Here is a 23,234-nt window from a genome sequence, read left to right on the forward strand (position 1 = left end):
TATATGATATGGGATTTGTTTTATCAATGGTTGGATGAAAAGATATAGTAATGTAATAGATCAGCAAATTATATAATAGAAACTTGACAAACTGATATAAATTATTATATATATATATATATATAATCAATGGATAAAAATGATATAAATCCTATTATGAAAGCTGGTGTTATAGACTAGTAACAAATGAATAATAATTGATAATTGATAAATATATAAATATGTGTTGGATAGATGACATGAGATTCTATATAAATGATGAGTGAAGATTATGAAAGGATGGCACAAATGATTGGTAACTGGCTGACACACGGTTTAAAATGGAAGATGGTTTTTTTAATGCTTTTTATGTTATTGTTTGTTTGTGTTTGTTGTAAAAAAAAAAAAATTAAAAAAAAAAAAACAAGTAGCCACATATCTGTATCTTTCTTAGGCTCTTCAGCACTAATGAGATGCTGTGGAGCCAAAGGAAGCGAGAAACAGTTTTCTATTTTTGTTATAACAAAAGTACTAGAATCTGCTGTGCAAGCTGACAGTTCACACAAACACATAGTATGTACATACAATCCCACTCATAAACACTGAGTTTTTGAAATTCACCAAGAATCAGCAAGTGTAGAAGCTTTTTACAATACTTACGCAGAGACTATTTCTTCTCCACTAACAAATTTTGCATATGAAACAGCTTTGCGGTGCCCTTTGAAGACCATAATGGGCTGTTTAGTGTTCCGAAGATCATAGTAATGGACACAGTGATCTTTGGAGAGATGTAAAAAAACAAGGATATTAGTCAAGTCAAGATAGAGAATAATGCAGAGACAGATTGAACATAAGGCTACTTAGTTTGTGGGGGGGGGGTTCTCCCTGGGGCTCTATTTCCCATTTATTCTAATTATCAAACAAGACATCTTTCTAATTCTTCCTGCCTAATTACGAGAAATACACATTTCTTCGCATAAAAGAAAGAAGTCCAGATTATAGCTCCACAACTGTTACACCATTTTTCTGAAAGTGCTACATAACCCCAGAACTGTGTGGGCCATTAAGCAAGGACCACATGTGACTGCGATGTGGGAAAAGGTGGGAGTTCCAGGCAAGTAGGCTGGTGGGTGATAGCTACGGGTGGGCGAGCAGATGCCATGGGCGGGCATGCAGGTGCCATTGGCAGGCGCTACAGAACATGGGTGGGTGGGCAGGCAGGTGCTATGGAACATCAGCGGGTAGGTGGGCAGGTGCCACAAGCAGGTACTACGGAGCATGGGCAGGTGCCATGGGGCAGATGCTACGGGGCACAAGTGGGTGCCGTGGGCAGGTGCTACGGAGTGCAGGCACGGAAAAAAGTGGCAGGAGCAGGAACAAATTGTGACCTCCTGCTGGCTTCTTCATTGATTTTGCTTGTGGGAACCTGGCAGGAAAGGTTGCAAATGGCAATCGTGACCATGAGATGCTGCAACTGTTGTAATTGTGAGCCAAGTGCCCAAATTGTGATCACATGACTGTGGGGATGCTGCCACAGCTGCAACTTTGTGGACTAGCCATAAGTTCCCCCGGTTCAGTGCCACTGTAACTTTAAACAGTCCCTGAATGAGTGATTGTAACCCAAAGGCTACCTGCAATGTGGGGAACTATTGTTTGGAAAGAGAAATACCTGTTTAGGTATATGAGAGAGAGAGAGAGATACTCACACCTATCCCTTTATCTTTTGACCAGCCTTTTTCAGAGATGAGCAACTAAATTGTGAAGAGAACTATTAACAGGGAGAAAATAAACACTAACTACCTAAGACTGGCCTTCTAATTAAGTTCTCAAAACATTGCTGCTGCCAGCATTTTTTTAATCAATTGCTGTCAGCCTTGTGAGGTAGTCCAGACAGGAAGCATGCCCACATGAACTAATTCTACTTTATTGTAAGGTTACATTAACAGAATCTTGTAAGTCTGAAAGTACCTTTCTCCCCTGTCACATTTACAGCCCAAGAAAATAGGGAGGGTCCCTTCTAAGATGTTTGCCATGTCCATATTCCTTCTGTGGGCTAAGCTCTTATCCCACTGTTCCCCTGGCTATGGCTCTTCCCCATCTCCCAAAGCCATTCCCACATCTGCCAGGAGTTAAATGCTGCCTGGCACCCTCTAAACCAAAGTCCTCCACCCCCCCCCCCAACTTAACTCCCATAGATTTTAATAGATCTCCTAGGCTTGGTTCTGATTCCCAGAGATCACTACCTCTTGTTACCCCAGGAGGAAATACTACTGTGTAAAAGAAAAGCCCCTATAGGTTTTTATTTGATGAAGTGCCTGAGATGCACTTCAGTTTGTAATGCATTCAGACAATCTCCATCTCTGCTGATGATATCAGCTGACCTCAGTAACCAGAGAAGGGACCCTGGCTCCATGGTTCACAGAATCAGTGTCCAGCAAGAATGTAGTAGGAGGCTGAGTGGCAACCAAGCCTCTGTCAAGCGAGCTCTATGCACAGTGTCAACAGGATGAAGGGAAAGAAGCAGAACTGCTTGCCTTCAGTGATGACTCAGCAAAAGGATTTTGCTGCTGAGTCTGTGTCCCCAGAGAAGGATAAAAAAGATAGGAATTTGAGCCCAAGGAAGCCCCTGCCTGGAGACCAACAATTCCTATCACCCCAATTAGAGGCTGATGGAAACTATAAGCTAAATATACCCCACCACTGCCTTATCACCTGGTTATAATTGTTATTTGCCAATCTCAGCCAAGTACCCACTAATTACATGGCTGGGTAAGCCAGATTCAAATTTTTCTGATGTCTTAATCATGATTAGATTGGAACATAATGTAGACTCTCCCTAGTTTATATCTTCATTTTTTCAGAATTAATTATGTGGGCAAATGAAAGGATGGTCCAAAGGCATCAGATGTGATGCAAGCTATCACTTAAATGTTATCTCTGACCGACTAGCCCTTCAGCAGGTTTGTTTGCCCTGCCTTGCAGTACCCCACATTCAGCATGCAGGTGTTGCTCTTCCTGCATCATTGGTGGATTGAGCCCAAGCAGATATCTGCCAGCATCCTTGCTGAAGGATGTCTCATGCTGGAGAGTTCAGGTACAGGTGAATGATGCTTTACACTAAGGTACTGGACTTGACTGACATGGCAGATGTGGTAGGGGTAGCTATGATAGGCATGGCTAAATACCAGCTATCAGGCCAACCAAACTTCAACCATAATTCATAGTTGTACACTGTGAATTTCAACATGAAGGCGGCAGTCAGGCAGGAATAGCTTGTCAGCATCAGCTACCAACATAGACTGTGCTTCACTGTTCAGGATGCCCTGATTGAGCTCACACTGCCACAGATAAATATGATAGGACTACTGGATATTTCCGTTAGAGTGTAAAGAGGAGGCAGATGCTTGACCAGCTTGAGATCCAACTTAGTTTATTTCTAATTACACCTAATTTCTCAGGATGCTTCCATGTAATAAATTCTATCTACTGTACTAGGTGTTCAAATAAATGCTTGATCAGCAGTGGTACTGCACAACATAACACTGCAGAATGAGATGTGTCTCCTCAACCAGCAGGAGTAAAGACTCACCAAAACTATTCTGTGAATTTGCAACTGATCTACAGACTCAGACAACAACATTTGTAAAAGGGCATAGGAGTTTTTGGGACAATGCTAGAAGTTTCTCTAAACAGCTGCAAAGTGACCAAAGTGGTCTCTAGATCATTTCAGCCTCAACAAATCTGTTTGTCTAATATTCATTAGACTCACTCTTACATTCTAGTTACAGCAGAATAAAATGAACATTTCTCTGGAAAGAGGTTTTATTAATAACATCTGAATGCAAAATAATAATAAAATATTTGTCAATGCTTTCTTTTCAGCTGAAAAGCTAGAATCTATATTTAAAACACCTTTGAAATAATATGGACAATATATTAATCTATGGCAGGAAGAATGACAAGTATGGGGAATAAATGAAGTGAGACAAAACATCTGCTTGCAACTTTGAATTCTCCCTCCAAATACTGCAATAAACAACTGTAATCTTGATGGCATATGGCTCCAGCCCAGCACACATAGCATATGCTATCAATCACCTCCTGTTCTGCTTACTATCTGAATGGCTATTGGGCTCTTAAATTAGTCAATCAATAATTTATTATTTTAGAAGGTAGTCTCCATGCCCAATTAAACTTTCATTATTTTTTCATTCATCCAAAGTTGCAACTTTCGAGTAGCTACATCAAGTTTAATGACCATCGCATTAATTAGTGCCTGAACAGGTTGCTATGTTTCCTAGTTAAACATTTCATCTCACTCACTATATTTATTTGTTAGATTTCTCTCTTGCCTTTTTCTTCAAGAGCTAAAAACAGCATACATATCACTCTCTCCCCACAGTTTTTCCCCACAAACACCTACTAAGATAGGTTGAACAGAGAGACTGTGTATGCATGACTGACCCATTTATCTAGTGAATCTGTATGGTTGAGGGGGGATAAGAACCTGTGACTGTCAAACACTGTAAACACTACATCCACACTGATACACAACAGACCATTTGAATCTTCCACTGAACAAGATAAACGTATGATCTAGTAAAGACGACAGAATTTATTGCATTTACTGTAAGTAAGAAATATAAAAATCTCAGGTACTCCAATCACTGCAGTAGCTTCTCAAAATGATTTATGATGGACTGAAATTGTCACAGCTGATACCATTTAGGGCTTTCCTATCCCTCTTGGACTATACAATTTAAGATGCTCTAAAAACAGACAATTCCAATAATATTAAGAATCAAGAACATACCAAGGAGAGAGCTTCCAGTGAGGAAATGGCGAACTGACTTCCCACAGAGAGTGAGAAACATTACGGCTGAAAATGGCAGCTGGGTGCCAGATCCAGACTACTGAAATCTCTCTGGAGAAAGGAGAGATCTTGAGATTGCCCATATGTACCCCAAACACCTGTTTTTTGTGAGTAGACGGCAGAAACAGACATTTTTGTGTTCAGCTTGCAAACAGCTGGGAGTTGCAGGATTACATCAAGCTCATAGCCCTCAATGTAGTCTCTATGGACTCAAAGTTCAACCGAACCTCACTTCTGAATCACTCTGGATTTTTTTTTCCTACTGCTTTTTAAAGATTGAGAACCTTCAGAACCACAAGTTGGATCATATTCATTGGGTGAGGGTTTTTTTTTCAATCTTCTAAGAAAGAAGTTTTAATTATAAGTTTAAGGTCTGGCAAAAAAAAAATGTTTTGTTTTTGGAATATACAGCAAAAGGGTGATTACAGTATTGATTTTAGAAAGTTTTAAATGGATTAAGGGCCCAGATGGACTTGAATTAAATTAATTAAAAGTTTAAAATTAACTATAAGAATCTTTCCCATGGGAAACTTTCTATGTTTAAATCTGGGGGAAAAATATCTGATGACTTTGAAGGTTGGTCACTAGAGGGCACCAGAAGGAAATAAATACATCAATGGATCCAATGAGAGAGATTTATGACTACTGGGCTCAAAAAATTATTTTAAAGTTATCTGCTATGATAAAAAAACTAGATGGTGTCACTGAAGAGGAACAAGTTCCATCGAATAAAACTGAAATCAATTTGAATGTGGATTTAAAAATGATAGCCTATAAGAAAGAGATGGAAAAAGATGAAATATTGGATATACAAATGAAATCAGCTAATGACTTAACAATTAAAAAAGACACCCAAATACTAAACCAGAAGAGTGATGTAAATAACCTCTTTATATTGAATTTACAAAAGAGACTTGTTGAAGTTGTTAACAATTTTGTGAGAAGAGACAGTGAGCATATGAACAGTGAGGTGGAAAACCTTTTTATACTGGACGTACAAAAGGGGTTTGTTAAAAGTGCCAATGATTTTGGAAGAGGAGACAAAAAGAGCATGAAAAGAAAGCAAATGTTAGGTATTATTTGAGAGGTCTAAGGATTGTTGGGAGAAAGGGGAAAGAATACAAAATTGGTTTATTTGATCAAGAATAAAATAAATGGGTTGCTATCTTTGGTACTGTTTAATGGATTTTTGCTGACCAGGATCAGATGATGATTTTAAAGGTTTTGCTTATCTGAAAAGAAGAGATAAGGGGGATTTGTTAAAGTAGAAAATGAGATATAAATGTAGAAGGAAGGATTCAAAGTAGGTTTATTGGATATAGTTTGTAATAATTATGTTGTTATTTCTGATCACTCTTAATGGACTTTTGCTGATTAAGATGGAGTGATGAGGTTTAAAGATTTGTTTATAGAGAATGGGGTGAGATATGGGATGAAGAGATGGTTGGTTTTATTCTAAGAGATGGTGATAAGTTGCTAATGTTGATTATACTTGCTGGGGATGAAGGGGGAGGTTTCGTCTATCTTTTCTTTTTCTGCACTTCTTTATTTAAAAAAATCTTTTTTTCTTTTTATGTATTTTTATCCTATGTAGATTGTATTAGTTTTGTCTGTGTAATATCATCTTTACTCAAACTACATTCAAACCTGTCAATATTCTCTTGATAATCTAGATCACAGGCAGCAAATATTTTCAGGGTGGGGAGCACTAAAACATTTTGAAGCACATTAAACCAATGTTTATATTAGCCTCTGCTGGTCTATGAACATAATAAAGATTGGTTTGATTTGATTTATATCTGCCTTAGATATTGATAATTCTCTGAAATAGCAACTTGACTGAATAAAAATATCCCCAGAAGCCTGTTAACTTCACTGGAAGAGGTTTTCTCCTTATACTTTGACAACTGGCCTTGCTTCTTATTCTCCTCTGCTTTATTCATATGGAGACTAGTAATCAGAACATTTCTGCCTTGGAAAAAAAGTAATAGTAGAAAAGTGGCAGCAATTTATGTCAAATAAACATCAAATAGATGAAAAGTTACAACTATTTTATCAATAATTAAAGAAGTCATGTCAGCTCCAATACAAAGAATGACTATTAGTAACCTGCCTGGAATAATATTTGAATGTTCCATGTGCTGAATGTACTAGAATACAGGCAATGGAGAGCTATTAAACAGGTGTAAGCAGTTTTAGTTTAGGAAAGTTGCTACTCTTCTAACATTAATAACTGCATGAGAAAATATAGGCAAAATATTATTAAGGTCTGTTATAATACACTCTTTTCTCAAATGAAGGTTCCCTATCGAATTTTACTTAAGTAATAAGCGAAGTAAATGAATTTACTTTCATTTACTGGACAGTATCTCTAACTCCCCTACCCCACAAATTCTTCTTGTACCACTATGGGCAATTTAAAAGCAGTGGAAAAGTTCTTCATTAGTACCATATTATAGAAAGGAAGTATATTGCTTGATCTAGCTTGGGAAGCAGAGTAACTTGAGCAATGTGGACATATGAACATTAAGCACCTGTTTATGCTAATTATGACCATTGCATTCCTTCTAGTATTTTCTAATATGATTGGCAGTTGCACTTCCAACCAATGGAACTAGGAAGAGTTTGAGTACATAAAACTATTATGTACTCAGCAGTTATAACTATTGTTTTATTTCAATTTATTTACTTAATTTATTTCTAAACTGCTGTTCCTCCCAAAGAGCTCTTGAGTGCCCCACTACTGCTTTCCAGACTACCCTTCTTGTTAGCTCCAGCCAGGTTGCATTAAACATAAGACCATAACACATGTTATAGGACGAAGAGTTACAATCCCAAGTTCACACTGTGATAGTAATGGGGTGCTTAGAGGACAGCATTTGCAGAGGGTAAGATGGAGGTGCTTATTCCTTTCCCTTCAAACATACTGTCCCTTACACATGCTTCCAAATTATTTGTGTCTTATTCACAGCTATGTTAGATTATCTCCTTCGGGGAACAATTGAAACAAGAAGGGGAACAGGGATAGGTAACACACTTTTCTCTCTCTGCCACAAATTTCCCCTTCTCCAACCTTAATATTACCTTGCCAAACAAATTTGACAATACCTCTTCAAAACAATGTGTATGTACACTTTTAAATGCAGGACAAATGGGATGTTTTCCAGCAATCATAACAATGCTTTGGAATCCTGTCAGTACAGTTATCATACCCAGACTTTTTCATCAGTTCTTTCTTTAAGATGACCAAGAAATATCCACGATGGAACAATTATAATAAAATATCTCTTTAAAGTCTAGTAGACAGAGCTAATGAGATCTCTGCCGGGCTCATCCTGGATTTTTCCTCAAAAACTTGGGGAAAGTTTTTGCTGCTTTCAGATTAATTTTGCAACTTTTTTTTAAAGGGAAGAATAACAATACTTTAATGAAACTGCAGTATGCACACTGAATGATGCATTTGCTCAAGTTGTATATGCCTATACAAATAGAGTGTATTGTCAGTAAGTTATACAATGTGTTAGCAGCATGCATGTGTAATCACACAAACTGTCATGGTTCATCTCCTTATTTTTAACATGATGAATTAAAGCGTTCACCTAAATAATAAAACAACATTGAATTCTATCTATCTATCTATGAATTTCTACTCATATTATTCCGAATACATCTGGTCATACGAACATATTAAATATTAATAACAATGATACATTATTTTCTATGCATTATACTTTTATTTTTCTGTATGTGTGTTTGTGTATGTATGTATAAAATATCCCTATCACCCAACTCCCAAGACTCCAGAGGTTGCAACATGTGGTGTGGCAGAAAGTACTGTACTCATTCCACACGCACAGAACTGTTCCATCGATTTTTAAAAAATGCATCAAGATAATTAGAATAAAAAGGCAAAATTACAGAGAATTAGCAAAATTATATAACATCAAAATTAAACGAAAAAGGAAAGAAAAAATTAACAATTCCAAAAATGGTTTGACAAAACCGTTCAAAATTCCTCATCTCTGACTGGAGCGGAGGGGTTTCATGAGGGAGGACCAAACTGACTTCCCACCTTCACAAATGAAGCATTAAAGTGAGTTTACTGACTTGTGAGGAAGTCTGACATCCAAATCCTATCACAATATAATGCTTGCTTGCTTGCTGTCTCTTTCTCTCTCACACATTTAATGCTTCATTGTAAAGGTGGGAAATCAGTTTGGTCCTCCCTCATGAAACTCCTCCATTCCTGTTTGCCCTCTTATTTGTAAACTCCCAACTACCTATTCTTTTAAAAACTGCTGGCTAAACTTAAATGAAGGACCAAAATCTGAACTTTTTCTTCCATCCAGGAACTGAAGCTCAAAGAGAGGACCAATGATAAATTTGAAAATGTAGAAAATCACTTCCACCTCAGGTAATTTTAGTCTATACAATGAACAAAAATAAAAATAAGAAGTCTAATTAATTATTAACGAATTAAATATATAATTCATCCTCAGAGTTAAATTGATCTTGATCACATTTATTCTACCTCAAACGCTCAAAGGAACATTGGACCTATACCTTCTATCATTTACATAGTAATTTATCTCTACCAATGGAGAAAATCTGCTATGAATCCTTACAGAGATAAGCAAAGCAATCAGAACACATGTTAAAATCTCAGTCCTTATACTGTACATGCCAAATTTCCAAGAACCAATAACATGAAGTTGCCTCTTTATGGGATTTACAAAGTAGGCTGGTGAAAGCTTTGGAGACTCCTTTTGAATGCCAAAGATTGATGAAAGATCAAATCCTGCAGTGCCATTGGAATGATTTAAAGGTCAAGACTGTGAAGAGCAAAAAGAAGGAATATAAAGATGGACTACTTAATCAGGGATAAACTGTTTGTTTGATATTTCTGGTAACACCTAACAGACTTTTTGCTGAACCAGACTGAAAAGATGACAATTTGTAGATTGTGCATAGATAAAAGTTAGTCTATGGAAGAAGAGGCTTTTTATCTGTAATTTTAAGAGGATGAAAAGTTACTATATTAGCTTATGCTCAGTGTGATGAAGGTTAGAAGCCACTTCTTTATTATTGTCTTTGTTACTTGTTTCTTTTTTCTTCTACTTTTTTTTCTTTTCTTTTCCCTGCACCTTCTGAACTTTTCTTTTACTTTTCTTTTTCCTTCTAGTTTAGTTTGTACTAGTTTTTACTATGTTTACTAAAAACTTCAATAAAATTAATAAGATGATAGAGAGCCAGTTTGGTCTAGTGGTTCTGGCACCAGGCTAGAAACCAGGAGGGTATGAGTTCTAGTCCCGCCTTAGGCATGACAGCTGGCTGGGTGACTTTGGGCCAGTCCCTCTCTCTCAGCCCAGCCCACCTCACAGGGTTGTTGCTATAGGGAAAATAAGAAGACAAAGGTATGTTTGCTGCCTTGAGTTATTTATAAAAATAATAAAAGTGGGATAAAAAATATTTTAAAAAATTATTTAAAAAAAGAAGTAGGAAAGATTTGTAAAAATGGAAGGGGGGGAACTAAAGGGGGATAAATACTTTTTCACACACCTTGGGCCTGATTTAGATCCTCTCCAAGAATTGTACGATCCACATATTTAGTTGGTAAGTATTAAAAAATACATTTTTGATAGGTAATTTTTTCTACTCATCTTCTGTGGGACGAAGACGTGACCCTGCAATCAAACTTGTTAATGCACAACTCCCTATCAGCAGTTTACTGCATTATTTTTAAATGGATGTCTAATAATACAATTTATCTGTGAATCTGCAAGATAGACCAAGAGGAATAGTAGCCTAAAAGCGAATACCAGGCAGGCTTTTAAACTTTTGTATTAAATAGCTTCCCTATAGCCTGAGGTTAAAGATGACATTCATCAAGTGATGCGAATCAGACTTCACACATCACGGACTTTTTTATTGATCTAATTTTTTTCATGGAACTGCTTGTAAAAGCTCTATTAAATAAATTTCTACTGAATACATACAACTAATCTCATTCAAAAATTTAATCAGCTAAGATGAAAAAGCTGAATGCAAGGTAGTTTGAAAATAGTTTTCTTCATATAAACCGTTTATTAGCAGAAAAACTGGTGTTTTAATTTATACACAGAAATCAAAACTCATTCTAATTTCCGTAACCGAGAATTAAATAGTATCTGCTTATGAAATAGCAGAGTTTTCTTATATTCTGAGAGTTGTTGAACACAGCTGTAGCCATTAACTTCACTATGAATTTGGCAAAAATTTGCAGAAGAAAGAGAAATTATTCATCAGGTACTTCTGCTGTCCTTGACCAGTACTGGAATTTACACATGTCAGAGCTCAATATCTTCAAGTTTATCCTCCAACAAAAGAAAAAAATGCTGTAACCTTCCGCTGCTATGAGAAGGCAAATAATAAAACTACTGATGTGGTGACTCCTCTGATGGAATGAGATGTACTGCCAACTGGGAGTGCCTAGATGGATTATTGTGGACCAGAATGATATAGTCTCACAGCTGAAATGGCTGACCTGAATTTCTTTTGTTAGCTGATATAGAATGACAGTACACAAAGAGGAGCACAGTTACACGTAGCCTCAGACAAGACCAAATGGAAATGTGAAGGTCTAGCTTATAACAATACAATTGCTCCTGTAAGTGTGCAGCCCCAACAGCCTGTAGAAACAGAAGTTTCCTACACAATTAACTTGGAAGTAAACAAAAGGACAAGTACGGAGAACCATTCTAACAGGTTGAAAAATGCAACATTTGATTGGAACAGGGCACTGAGTTCTGAACCCATTTCCTAGCTGAGGCAACTGTAACTTGGAAAACAGTTTTAATGTACATTTTGAAAGAAATGATGTCTATACATTCAAAGGTAGTATCTATAAGAACTATGAAAACTCAGTTCAGATTTCAAACAGCAAGCACGGGGAAAGGAGGTTCAAAATGGGTTGGCCATTCAGGAATCCATGCATGTGGGATGAGCTGATTTTAATTTGTCCTTTGGGAATTCATCAGCCATTGCATACTATTTCCTACTGGTGCTTAGACCTTTGTAGAAACTCTCTTAAAGGAAATCCAAGATACCCTGACTGCCTCTATATCATTTCCTGCACAAATCTTTTATTCACTGAGATAATGATTTCCAGGTGTTCATTATCTTTTATTAGAGGCCTTTCTAGAAGACAGTGTTGTCCGCTACGTCAGCTAATTATTCTGGATGTTTTCTCTCCCTCCTCTTAGTCCCCATGTCTCCAGATGAGAATGACGCTGACCTCTCCTGAAGAACCTCTGAAAATTTAGCATCCTTAATAGGATTTGGCTAACATATTAATCAGAATGCCCCCCACCTCCAAAACTGGAGGGTACATAAAAACGTTAAAATTGCTAAAAGTACAGGCAGTCCTTGGATTATGACCCTGAGACTGCAATTTCCGTCGCTAAGTTCATTAGAAAAGGACCTCATGCTTCTCCTGCCCTGTGAGAACTGCCTCTGCTTCAACTCCTCACTTGCATATCCCCCCCTTCTCTTTTTTGGCCACCCTGCACTCCACTGCCTCTCCTGCCTGCCACCATCCCCAACTGACCCACCTGGCCTCCTCCATGGCCAGGCCCAGCAAGCTGCTTTTGGTAGATAAGGCTCCGCCGCCCTGCTGCGCTGTGTGTGTCCCAGAGCTGCACCCTCACCCAGCACCTGGATCCTGGGCCAGCAGCGGAAGAAGGAATATAGCAAAGGTCACCTGGGGGCGGGGCAGTGGGGGATGACAGGGGTAGGTGGCTGTAATGGATGGCATAAGCAGGGAAGATTCTGGAATGGAACTTCAAGGTTGTCAGGAGGGGGGAGAGACATTCCAGGGCAAGCCCCTCCTTAGCCTGCAACAAGATTGTGGGAAAATGAAGAGGATGAGGCTGGCCCCTCTCTAGAGTCTCATGGAGTTTATCCACTAGTTACTATAGCACAGATTTAGTCTGGCGAGATTCTCTCTGTTAGGTGCGAGCTAATAAATTAACTGAACTGTACTGGATTGCCTCATTGTTGTACTTGGGCTGAACATGACAGTGGCAGAGTACAGGGCAGCCAAAAGGGCAAAGATGGGGAGAGATAGGTGGGTGGGGGGAGTTGAAGCAGAGGCAGTTTGTGCAGGGCAAGAGAATGTGTCCGTGGGATGCTGAAACCAGTTGTAAACACAGGCCGGTCGCCAAGTGCCCAAATCTTGATCACATGACCATGGGTATGTTGCAACAGCTGGAACTTTGAGAACCAGTCATAGCTACCATTCATTCAGCGCAACTGTAAATGAACAGTCGTTGAACGAATGGTCATAACACAAGGACTACCAGTAGTATTTAAATACATCTGAACCAGGAAAACAGCAGAGAGGCAATTTTTAAAAACGGGAATACTAAAAGTATGATAAAGGAGGAAAAGGAAATTGTAGAGGAGAATATGAAGAACATGTCCTAGTGCTTGAGTTTTTTTTTTCCCAAGAGAAATATGAAGCAAACAGCAATGACAGAGGTGAAGCTATAGGTTTATTAACAAATTAAGAATAAACAAATAACTAAATGTTATAGTATACATCTGAGGGTTCCTTAAGGGACTTAATTGTAAAATTGCTGAACTTCTAACAAAAATGTTAAACTACTACCGAAAATCAGGCTGCCTGAAAACAGAAAATTGGCAACAAAACAGGATTTAAATAATAATTGAGAGAAGACACCAGTACTTACTAGGCAGTTAGCTTAATATCTGCGCAGGGTAAACTGGTAGAGTTTATTAAAAGAAAATTATCAAGAACATACTCTGCTAAATATGAACCAAAGGTAAGTTTTAATCTTACTTGGAGAACTGGAAAGAACTGGAATCCTTCCCCATTTGGAGAATATAAACTGGTGCATCTACAATAAGAATCTGTTATATACTTTGGAAAAAGATTGTGATGGAAACCATTGCCAAAATTGTTTGTGAACGTCTTAGGATGCACAGCAATAAAAAGACAGATCTATGGATGGTAAGTAGTTAAAAAACAGGAAGTAAAAAAAAAGAACTCATCTAGCAGGGTCCAGAAGGCGGGCCTTCTCTGCAGTAGCCCCCGCTCTTTGGAACATTCTGCCCCCGGAGGTGCGATTGGCCCCCTCACTCCTGGCCTTCCGAAGGGCCTTGAAGACCTGGTTCTGCCACTTGGCCTGGGGCAGGGAGGGAATACTTCAAGCAGGAGGATGGCTAGCCCCATAGTGGCCAGCTCTCTGCGGCCTGATTTTCCATCTTCTTGGATCTTCCTTTTTTTTTAGTATTGTTTTAAATTTTGGATGTATTATGTGTTTTAGAAATATTTATAGTTTTAATGTTTTCTGTAAGTTGCCCGGAGTCCCCTTTTGTGGGGGAGATGGGCGGGAAGAAATCCAATAAATAAATAAAATAAATAAATAAAATAAAGTACTAGAACACACAGACAATTTTCATACTGTAGTGATACGCGAAGTATGGTATCCCAAGAATATATACTGGATTTGGATTTTTACCTTGTTTATAAATTATTGGGAGGTAGGGATGAACAGGGGGCAATAAATGATTATTGGTGAGGAGACTTGTATAAGGGATTATGAATAATGCCATAGTAAACTTACCAAATTAATGACTAGAATGGCATACATAATTCAATGTATGTAATTGCAAAGTGATGTATGTTGAAGCAAAAATCAATGAACCAACATTTATGCTTACACTAATGGCAAAGGGGATCTGGGGTAGTGACTTATTGAAAGGAATCTCAGAATGGTGGATGATTGCACAATCAAAATTCCAACCTAATTTGTGATGAATAAAACATTAGGTAAATTTCATGCTATGAAATATTTGGAAACACGTGAAGGGATAAGTAAAAAGGTAAGTAATATAACATCCTCATTTTAGTGGAATGCAGAAACAGAAATAATGTTCAAGTCTGGGGGACTGTGAAAGTGATTCCAAAATTGTATCTTTTTTTCCCCCTATAAATACTTCATAGCTGATTTGAAGGTAGGCTTTAGACTGTTGTCTTGTTGAAATATCCAGTGAGGAAAAAGAGAAAATCTGTGGGGAGAACTCCAACATGCATATAAGGGGACTTAAGAATATTTCTGAGCTACAAAAGTTCTGCAAAGAACTGTGGGGGGGGGGATCCAAAAGCAAGAATAGAACGATTAATATTGCTACAGGAGATATCTGGAAACTGTTTCACACCTTAGAAAACCAAAATTTTAAAGAGAGCATCCACAAACTAGTACTTTTTTCTTCCAAAATCCTGCCATATGTTTGATGTATTCCAATGTAACACACACTCTCTGTGGTCCCTGACTATATTTTTGGCTGTCAATTACATTATGTTTCTTGTCTGACTTTTGTCTCTTTTATGTCTCGTCTAAACAACACCAAAAAGCAGCAGCTATGTATACAGATCAACATCCAAGGAATGCTGGCAAAGCACTGAAAGAACAGTAAATAAAAGATCATCACTCTGTCTAGGCTACAGCGGCTGTGCAAATAAAGTTCATATGAAGAAAAAGTACAGTAAATTCCAGATATATCACATTTTCTCTTGTCAAAATGATGTTACCTGCTTATCTTTAATTTTCCCTCCCACTGTGTCTAAACCAACATAAGCAGATTGTATGTTCTGGTCTTGACACAACACAGATTTCTATGAATCATACCTGATGGAATAAAATATCAGGTAGCAATTTAAGCGTTTAGAAAGAAGCAAATCAAAAATTAATCCCGAATGACTGTGAACACCTTATGGAAGGTGTAATATAGCTGCTGTTGAATCAACTGGAAATAGTGACTGCAATGATATCAAATTTAATATTTATAAATAGAAAATTGCCAACAGTCATATTTAACTTTGAAAGGAGAAACTTGGCCAGATAAACAAGAACTGATGAAAAAATTGTTAAAGTGGTAAGTCAAGAGGTCAAATCTTGCCAGAAGCTTTGGAGATTACTTGAAAGCATAATCATGATTTGATTACAGAAAGGACAATAACTACAAATGAACTTGTGATTTATGGGTTTGATGATTAGAAAGGGTAGACTATGGAAAGAAGGAAATTATACTGTAACCTGAGAGAGACAGAAGGTAGAATATAAATGTATTTGCAACTGCTGTTAAGAAGGCCAGAAGCCGCTTTTCTTTTCTTCTTTATTTTCTTTCTCTCTCTTCTCTATTTTTTCTTTGTACATTTTTTCACTTATTACTTTTCTTTACTTTCCTTACTTTTCTCTTTCAAAATTTGTATTGCTTTTATTTTTCAAAAAAATTCTTTAATAAAAATTATCAAAAAATTTGTAATAAGGTATGCAACATGAAAAAGGGACCACCAAGGTGAAGAGATCAAAACCAAAAAAGGACATAAACTTGGACCAAGATAATCTAAGGGGACAGAGTTGGAAAGAAGGACTTTGAGATAAATACCATTAACAACAGGCAAACAGTTGAATAACTGAAGGAAAAGAGAGTGGAGTCAGTATTAAGGCTGTTTCACGTAGTAGTTAAAGTGCTTGCCTAGAAACCAGGAGATTATGAGTTCTAGGCCTGCCTTAGGCATGAAAGCTGGCCAGGTGACTTTGGTCAATCATTCTCTCACCCCAACCCACCTCACAGGATTGCTGTTGTGGGGAAAATAGGAAGTCGGAGTATTACTTAAGTTAACGACCTTGAGTTGAATGAATGGATATGAATGAATGAATATATATTCATATATATAATATGGCAGGATAAAAACAAAATTATAATGATAGTAATAATAATAATACAGGGGCAGATGAAAGGATTCTCTAAATTGGTATTCAGTGTAGAAGATGAACCCATTCTGAATCTGTACACAACTATATCATAATAATAGTTTTGTTTCTGTACCACAAATGGATATTCCTATGCTCAGTATAACCCAATATCCAGTGGGTGTTACAGTATAGAAAGCAGAAGCAAACAAGGGTCACCAAAGATCAACCAAAGGATCATCCTGGGCAGAACAAACTAAATTTGGCTTGCTACCCATCCTTTCTTACATATCCTGAAGATAGTTGTTATGCATACCCCTCTTGTAAATCACAATGTTACGGGGGGGGGGGGGGGGGGAAGGCACCAGCTGGCCCACTATGCCTAATTAGTCTTACACAGAGAAAAATGTACTATTTGGTTCAGAAACACTAAGATCATATTTTACAGGCAAAAAAACATTAAAGATTAATGTAATTTTTATGTAAACTTTTTTCCTGGGGGAAAATGCCCAACAATATCATAGAATCACCAAACTGGAAGGCCCTTATAGGTCATCTAGTCTACTGTCCCCTCACCCGACCCCAATGAAAGAGAATTCACCACTTCATGTGGCAGCCATTTCCACTGGCTGACCCACCATCATTATCATCATCATACAGTTATTGCTCTGTCACTTTCTCCTCGCAATGGACCTACACCTTCCTTGGATTTTCTTTTATTTCTAATGTATCCAAAAAAAAATTCCTTTGTTGTTTTTAGTGTCGTAAGACTCAACCCATTCTGCAGTTTATCTTTTCTGGCTCAGTTTGTATAGTTTCTGGAGGCTACCTTGCATTTTTCTTTGGTTATGTAGTCCTCCTTCCATTTGCTGTACATGCCCCCCTTTCAGTGTTTTAGACAGCTCTGCACATATCCATGCTGGCCTCTTTAGATTTCTTTCATTTTGTGTTTGTCCCTTCAGTATCTTGTTTTGTACGATTTCTCATCTTCCCTAAACAATTTTCTGCATAAGAATTTGAAACCCTTCTGCACAGGGGATTTTCCAGAATTTATTCTCCAGACTAGCTGATAGCAAAATATTGAACTGCAATAGTGTGAAATTTTTATGAAATGTATTATTTGTAAGTTGATCAAGACTAATGCTAGTTTATCGTAGCTGATCCTTGGGTGTAGCTGACCTCCAAACAAGAGCTGCACCAGAATCTTCCTTTTTGATAGTTTTAATGCAGCTGATATATACTAGGCATCTCTAGAGAAGAAAAAAGAAGTAATTGCTGCTGAAGTGCCCCAGGTGTTCACAGCAACTGGGGCAGTTTGAGTGTGTTGTTTTTCTGAATACTGCAGCATGAAACTCAGATACTTAAAATAGAGAACCTGATCTATTTTATCCTCCTTGAGGCTCCAATTCAATTTTTAAAGCTGCTTACAAAATAGATGACATTTGTTTTCTCACAGTTAATTTGTAGGAGGGTTCTTTACTGAAATCGGTCAATGATCTCATGGTCACTCTAAGGCCTGCCTGTTTCTGTGATAATAATACAGCATCATGTGCATAACGCAGTATAAATGTAGGTCTGTTTGCCAATTTTGGGGGTGGAAGTCTTCCTTATTTAAATAAACTACCATTGCATTGATGTAAAAATTGAACAAAAATGGGGTCAAGATATACCCCTTTCCAGCTGGCATAGCATCTGAGAGATGGCTTGTTATGGTACATCTCACCCTCATCTCAGGCTGCTATTCTTGTGAAGTGCATATAGTAGAGTGGGTGAACCATCTATTGATTCTAGATGCTTTGAGGTATGCCAAAAAAATTCTCTAGAAACAGAATCAAATGCATGCTGAAGATCTACAAACAGGGCAAAAAAAGCTGATTTAGGTGGCTGGGTATATTTTTCAATCTGGTGAGAAAATATCTTTCCCTAATCTCAAACAGAACAGCCTACTCTAAATCCTGCCTGCTACATGGCTAAGAGGTTCTCTTCTTCCAGCTAATCTAAAAATTTCCAGTAGAAGTGGCTAGCATAGATCTTACTAATTATACTAAAAAGGCTCACTGGGCAATAATTGGCTGGAACATCTTTCTTTCCCTTCTCTAGGAATAATAGTCTGACACAACTTTTAATAAGCTGTTTTATGGTCTGAAAATTGAAGAGCTGTTGCCTTCCTGTATGGGTATATACAAGATACCTAAATATATAAAGAGAAATAAATATGAAAACTTGGTTTACTCTTTCCTACTGGTACTTGAGTCCTAACACTTAAAATCTTATTGGTGTCCCTAAAAATGTATGGAATGCTATCAGAAACAGAGCCAACAATCTCCTTGACTTGATGAGGCAAGAGATGATAGATGAATTAAACAGCCTTCTAATGCCAGAACAGATGCAGTACAAAAAACTGTCTGCCATTGTGTTGCATCAGTCTTGAGGATTAAGGAGGTAAAGAGTTATTTGTGATTTTTAAAGAAAAACAGACTTGGAAGGGGCCTTTTAAAATATGAAGTCTAATCTGATCTGTAAACAAATATCCGAATTATGGTTCCATCTTCAAGAATCTGAAAACATACAGAATTATTCACTTTACGTTGAGGAGGTATTATGTGACAAGATTAATAATTTGTTTATAGTCCCTCTTTATCAACCAAGATACCATCCTTGCCCATTATAAGCATCCCAGTATTAGTTTGTTCTTATTAAAATGCATTTACTGTATGAGATTCCCCATTTTTGCACAATATTTACCCATCAGCAAGTGATTTGATTGAGGGTTATTTCACATGGATGGGTTTGCCATTATTTTAAGTGTATCATTATTATCAGACATGCATCCAAAATTTACATATAGCCAGTATTCTGTATAAATCAAGACAATTTTATTCTGCATATTTCCATCCCAGTTATTTTACCCGTGAATGAAGCCATCTATAATCTCTAGATTTTGCTATAAGTGAGTGTGGCTATAATGTGTTAATTATTTAATTAGATAAATTAATTTTTTGTACATGATGCAGGACAATGACTTCATCTACCTGGAAGAACCCAGAAAAAAGCCATTAAACAAACTGACTTTTGCATATGGACAAGTCAAAGCTCCACATTCTCATGTCACATTTTTAAAGATAATTTATTAAGAATTATGAATGAAAAGAATAAAAAAATACAAACTGCAAAAAACAAAAAAAAAATACAAAAAAGGAAAAAAGTATGAAAAGAAAAAAGAAAAAAGAAAAGAGAAAGAGAAAGAGAAAAGAAAAAAAAGAGAAGTAACTTTCCTCTTCATCCCAGCAGGTAAGACAAAAAACAAAGCACAAGGTTTGTAGATAAACACCTATCAGCTATTATAAGAATGACTAGTTCCTACAAGTTCTCGTTGTTTTCTCTCCGGGACTTCTTCCTCCCAACAATTTAATTTATTACATGAGGATTGAGCCTATAGCTTACTTGGTTATAAAAGTCTTGGTCTGCTGCCCCATTCATGCCTTAACTATATTGGAAAGTTTCCAACACACTTGTCCAAGGATAGCAACGGAGAACTGAAATTCTCGTTCCTCCAGTATTTACTTGAAGCAACAGAAAGCAGAAAAATTTCTTGAAGCCAGCATATTCAGTCATATTCTATTTCAAAAATTACTAATTCTGGATATGTGACTGTAGCCATAGCATAATAATTTGTTAGATTATTATAAACAATCATTGTCTTAATGGATAGACCATCCAAAAACAAACACATGGACACATAAAGAATTCTGCCCTCTTTTGCACATTATTCAATTTGTCCAATACACAGAGCAAATTGTTATACCTACCTGCACAGCCAAAAGCAAGATGGTACCTGGATGAGGGGCTGAATTTTACACAACACACATTTGCCTTGGCCTCAATGCTTGCTACTGAATTGTCCAGGTTGGTTGACCACAGCTTCACTAAGGAAAGATAAAAGAAACACAAGCAAAATGGGTAGATCAAGCTGCAACTGCTTTTCTGAGATTTTCACATGAACTATTTGCTCCTTTTATTATTTAACCGCTAGACAGAAAAGTAGCAACAGGAAAAAGCAATGTTTACTATTAACTTTCTAAGGCAGAAGTAGGCAATATATGGACCACATGCAATCTTCACAATGGAGTAGTGGGAATTCCATATGCCTCTGCAAGACTCCTTAATCACCCTGTGCAAAAAAAAAAAAAAAAAAAGGTCCCACTTATTCCAGTGACATGATGACATCACCAGTCACACCCTCTGCAATCTACCGACAGGGCAGAAAGACAGTATAGCACTCAACCGCAAGAGATTCTAAACTAACTATCTTGGGATATAATGCAAGAACCAGGGTGTGGCCTTAATATAAAACCAAAGCGCAAGAGGCTTATTTTTAATTTCTGTTGAATTTTGTTCAAAGGTTTTGAGTTTTATTCTTCTAGAAAATATTACTCTCTAGCAAAATGTTTTGAATGAAGCTGTTTTGTTTCAGACTTAGGATAAAACACGTTTTTAGTTTAATGCTTACCCCAAACTTACAGTCAGCTTTCCTATTAACTGATCTGAACTGAGACGTTTTCAGAAAACAAAAAACCTGACAAGTTATTCCTAAACTCTTTTCAATCACAGTTCCAAAAGCAAAAAAATATATTTTTAAAATGTGTTAGACATCAAATCCTTTTCTACACAACATCAATAGTCAGAACCACTGTTATATAAAATCTCAGCCTATTCATCTTTTATTTACTATTCATAAAATGGATGTTTATTACTATGTAATAATTTAACATCGTAGTAACTGTGTTGCCTAGCACTTACATTTGAAATTTTGAAAACATGGCATGGTACTATGGTTACTGTAGAAGTACAGATCTGAACATTCACAAAATGGCTGCTATGATGCTATGTTGTTGTTGTTTAGTTGTTAAGTCGTGTCCGACTCTTCGTGACCCCATGAACCATATTGCGCCAGGCCTTCCTGTCCTTCACTGCCTCCCTGAGTTTGCTCAGTTTCATGCTCATATGATGCTATAGCGAGTCATAAAACAAAAACATGGAGCTGATGGTGTAAAGGCAGACATCTGTGGTTACATTAGTGCTTCAAAGTATCATACTGGAAAACCTAGGGTTACAGATAGGAATCCATTTCTTTTGGCAAGTTAAAGAGATACTTAATTGTGAAGAGGAAGTCATTGGGATTAAAGGAGAAGACAAGAATATGAACTAATATTTGCATGAGGCTTGAAAGTATGTGACTATATTTACTATGTGATGAATCCTACACACCTATTTTAGTTATTAACAGGTTTCCCATATGGCCTAAACACATTTAGAGACCCAGTGTGGTGTAGTTGTTAAGGTGCTAGATCAGGAGTAGGGAAACTCAGGTTCTAGTCCTCCTGTAGGCACAGAAACCAGTTGGGTGACCTGGGACTAGTTACTTCCTCTCAGCCTAAATCAACATCAGGCTCTGCAACAAGCTGGCTGATAAACAAAACCCCTCTTTGCATTGAGAGCCACTGTGGTGTAGTAATTAAGGTGCTGACCTAGGAGTGGGGAGACCCCAGTTTTCCCTTACTTATGGAAACCAGATGGGTGATCTCAGGCTACTCACTCTCTTTCTGAGTCAGGCTCTGCAACAAGCCAGCTGATAAACGAAACCTCTCATTGCATGAAACGTAATAGCTTCACTTTAAGAACTAGACAAGTATGATGCAAAAACAAGTGGACTCTGCAGATATTAATCCAGCTGTGGCATAGTGATTAAGAGAAAAAAAGCAATACCTTTTGCATCATCAGAACCTGAAGCCAAGAGTTTAGGGTCCATCAAATTAAAGTCCACACTCCAGCATCTTTTCTCATGCTCCTGTTTTGTCATGGGGGAACAGAAAGAATGTTAGAAAATTACTTCTTCAATATAACCCAGATAATAATGAAATACACAGAATTTTGGTTAAATTATTATTGATGAAGCTTTACTATTTTTCTTCTACCCTATATAATTGCTTGTATTGTTTGATAGCAGCCTCAGCCAGGGCACAAAGAAAGCTATCTCAATGCCTAGTTAATTTTTTAAAAAGTTACATCTTGAAGATCTTAGATTATTCTTCTTATAAAAGTATGTGTTTTGACTTGCTACTAGTCCCTCAAGGGATTTTTTGAAAAGAGGCAACCGCTAAACATTTCACCTCTAAAAATAAATTAGCCACTTAGTAGGATATACAAGCAGTATGTTGCTCTTTAGACTCAGTTCTCAGGAGTCAAAAGAACCTTATTTAATTAACACATTCATTTCAGCATCTCTAGCCTTTTTAAACATGATTCCACATATGCTGGAGTTTCTAATTTAAGATTGGACATTTTAAAAAGTCAGAATTTTTTTTTTAAATAGAGAGTTTAGTTTAATAACTCCTATTAATCAGTTTTCAACTAGAAGAACAATAAAGTTTTTTGAGAAAACAGGAGTCTGAATATTGTCTGCAAATTTAGAATCCTTTTCCATCTGAAATTTTCAGCAACAGGTTCTGTACAGAAGCATGTTGACTTGTACAAGGTACCATCTCTTACTCATTAAGGGTTCCTATATTTTTATTTGGATAGGTCTACTATCAACTGATTTAGTGGATCAAGTATTTCAAACT

General features: G+C 37.1%; 1 protein-coding gene across 5 annotated transcripts in view; it reads right to left on the bottom strand.

Annotated features, from left to right (window-relative positions):
• The window catches only part of COP1 (COP1 E3 ubiquitin ligase), a 132,254-nt gene that overhangs the window by 40,670 nt on the left and 68,350 nt on the right, over positions 1–23,234 (bottom strand). For all 5 annotated transcript variants that reach the window (XR_015798332.1, XM_088153207.1, XM_088153206.1 and 2 more), the window contains exons 14-16: positions 22,378–22,459; positions 20,421–20,537; positions 640–757 (exon numbers count right to left, since the gene is read on the bottom strand). Coding sequence is in view for 4 of the 5 variants with exons in the window: in XM_088153207.1 (XP_088009333.1) it covers positions 640–757; positions 20,421–20,537; positions 22,378–22,459 (317 nt within the window). In the remaining variant the exon portion in view is untranslated. The remainder of the gene's footprint in view (positions 1–639; positions 758–20,420; positions 20,538–22,377; positions 22,460–23,234) is intronic.

This window comes from Python bivittatus, unplaced genomic scaffold (genome assembly GCF_059951505.1).
Source record: "Python bivittatus isolate LINGU-HERP-01145 unplaced genomic scaffold, Pbiv_v1 ctg000700_np1212, whole genome shotgun sequence".
In the NCBI taxonomy this organism is placed as follows: Eukaryota; Metazoa; Chordata; class Lepidosauria; order Squamata; family Pythonidae; genus Python; species Python bivittatus.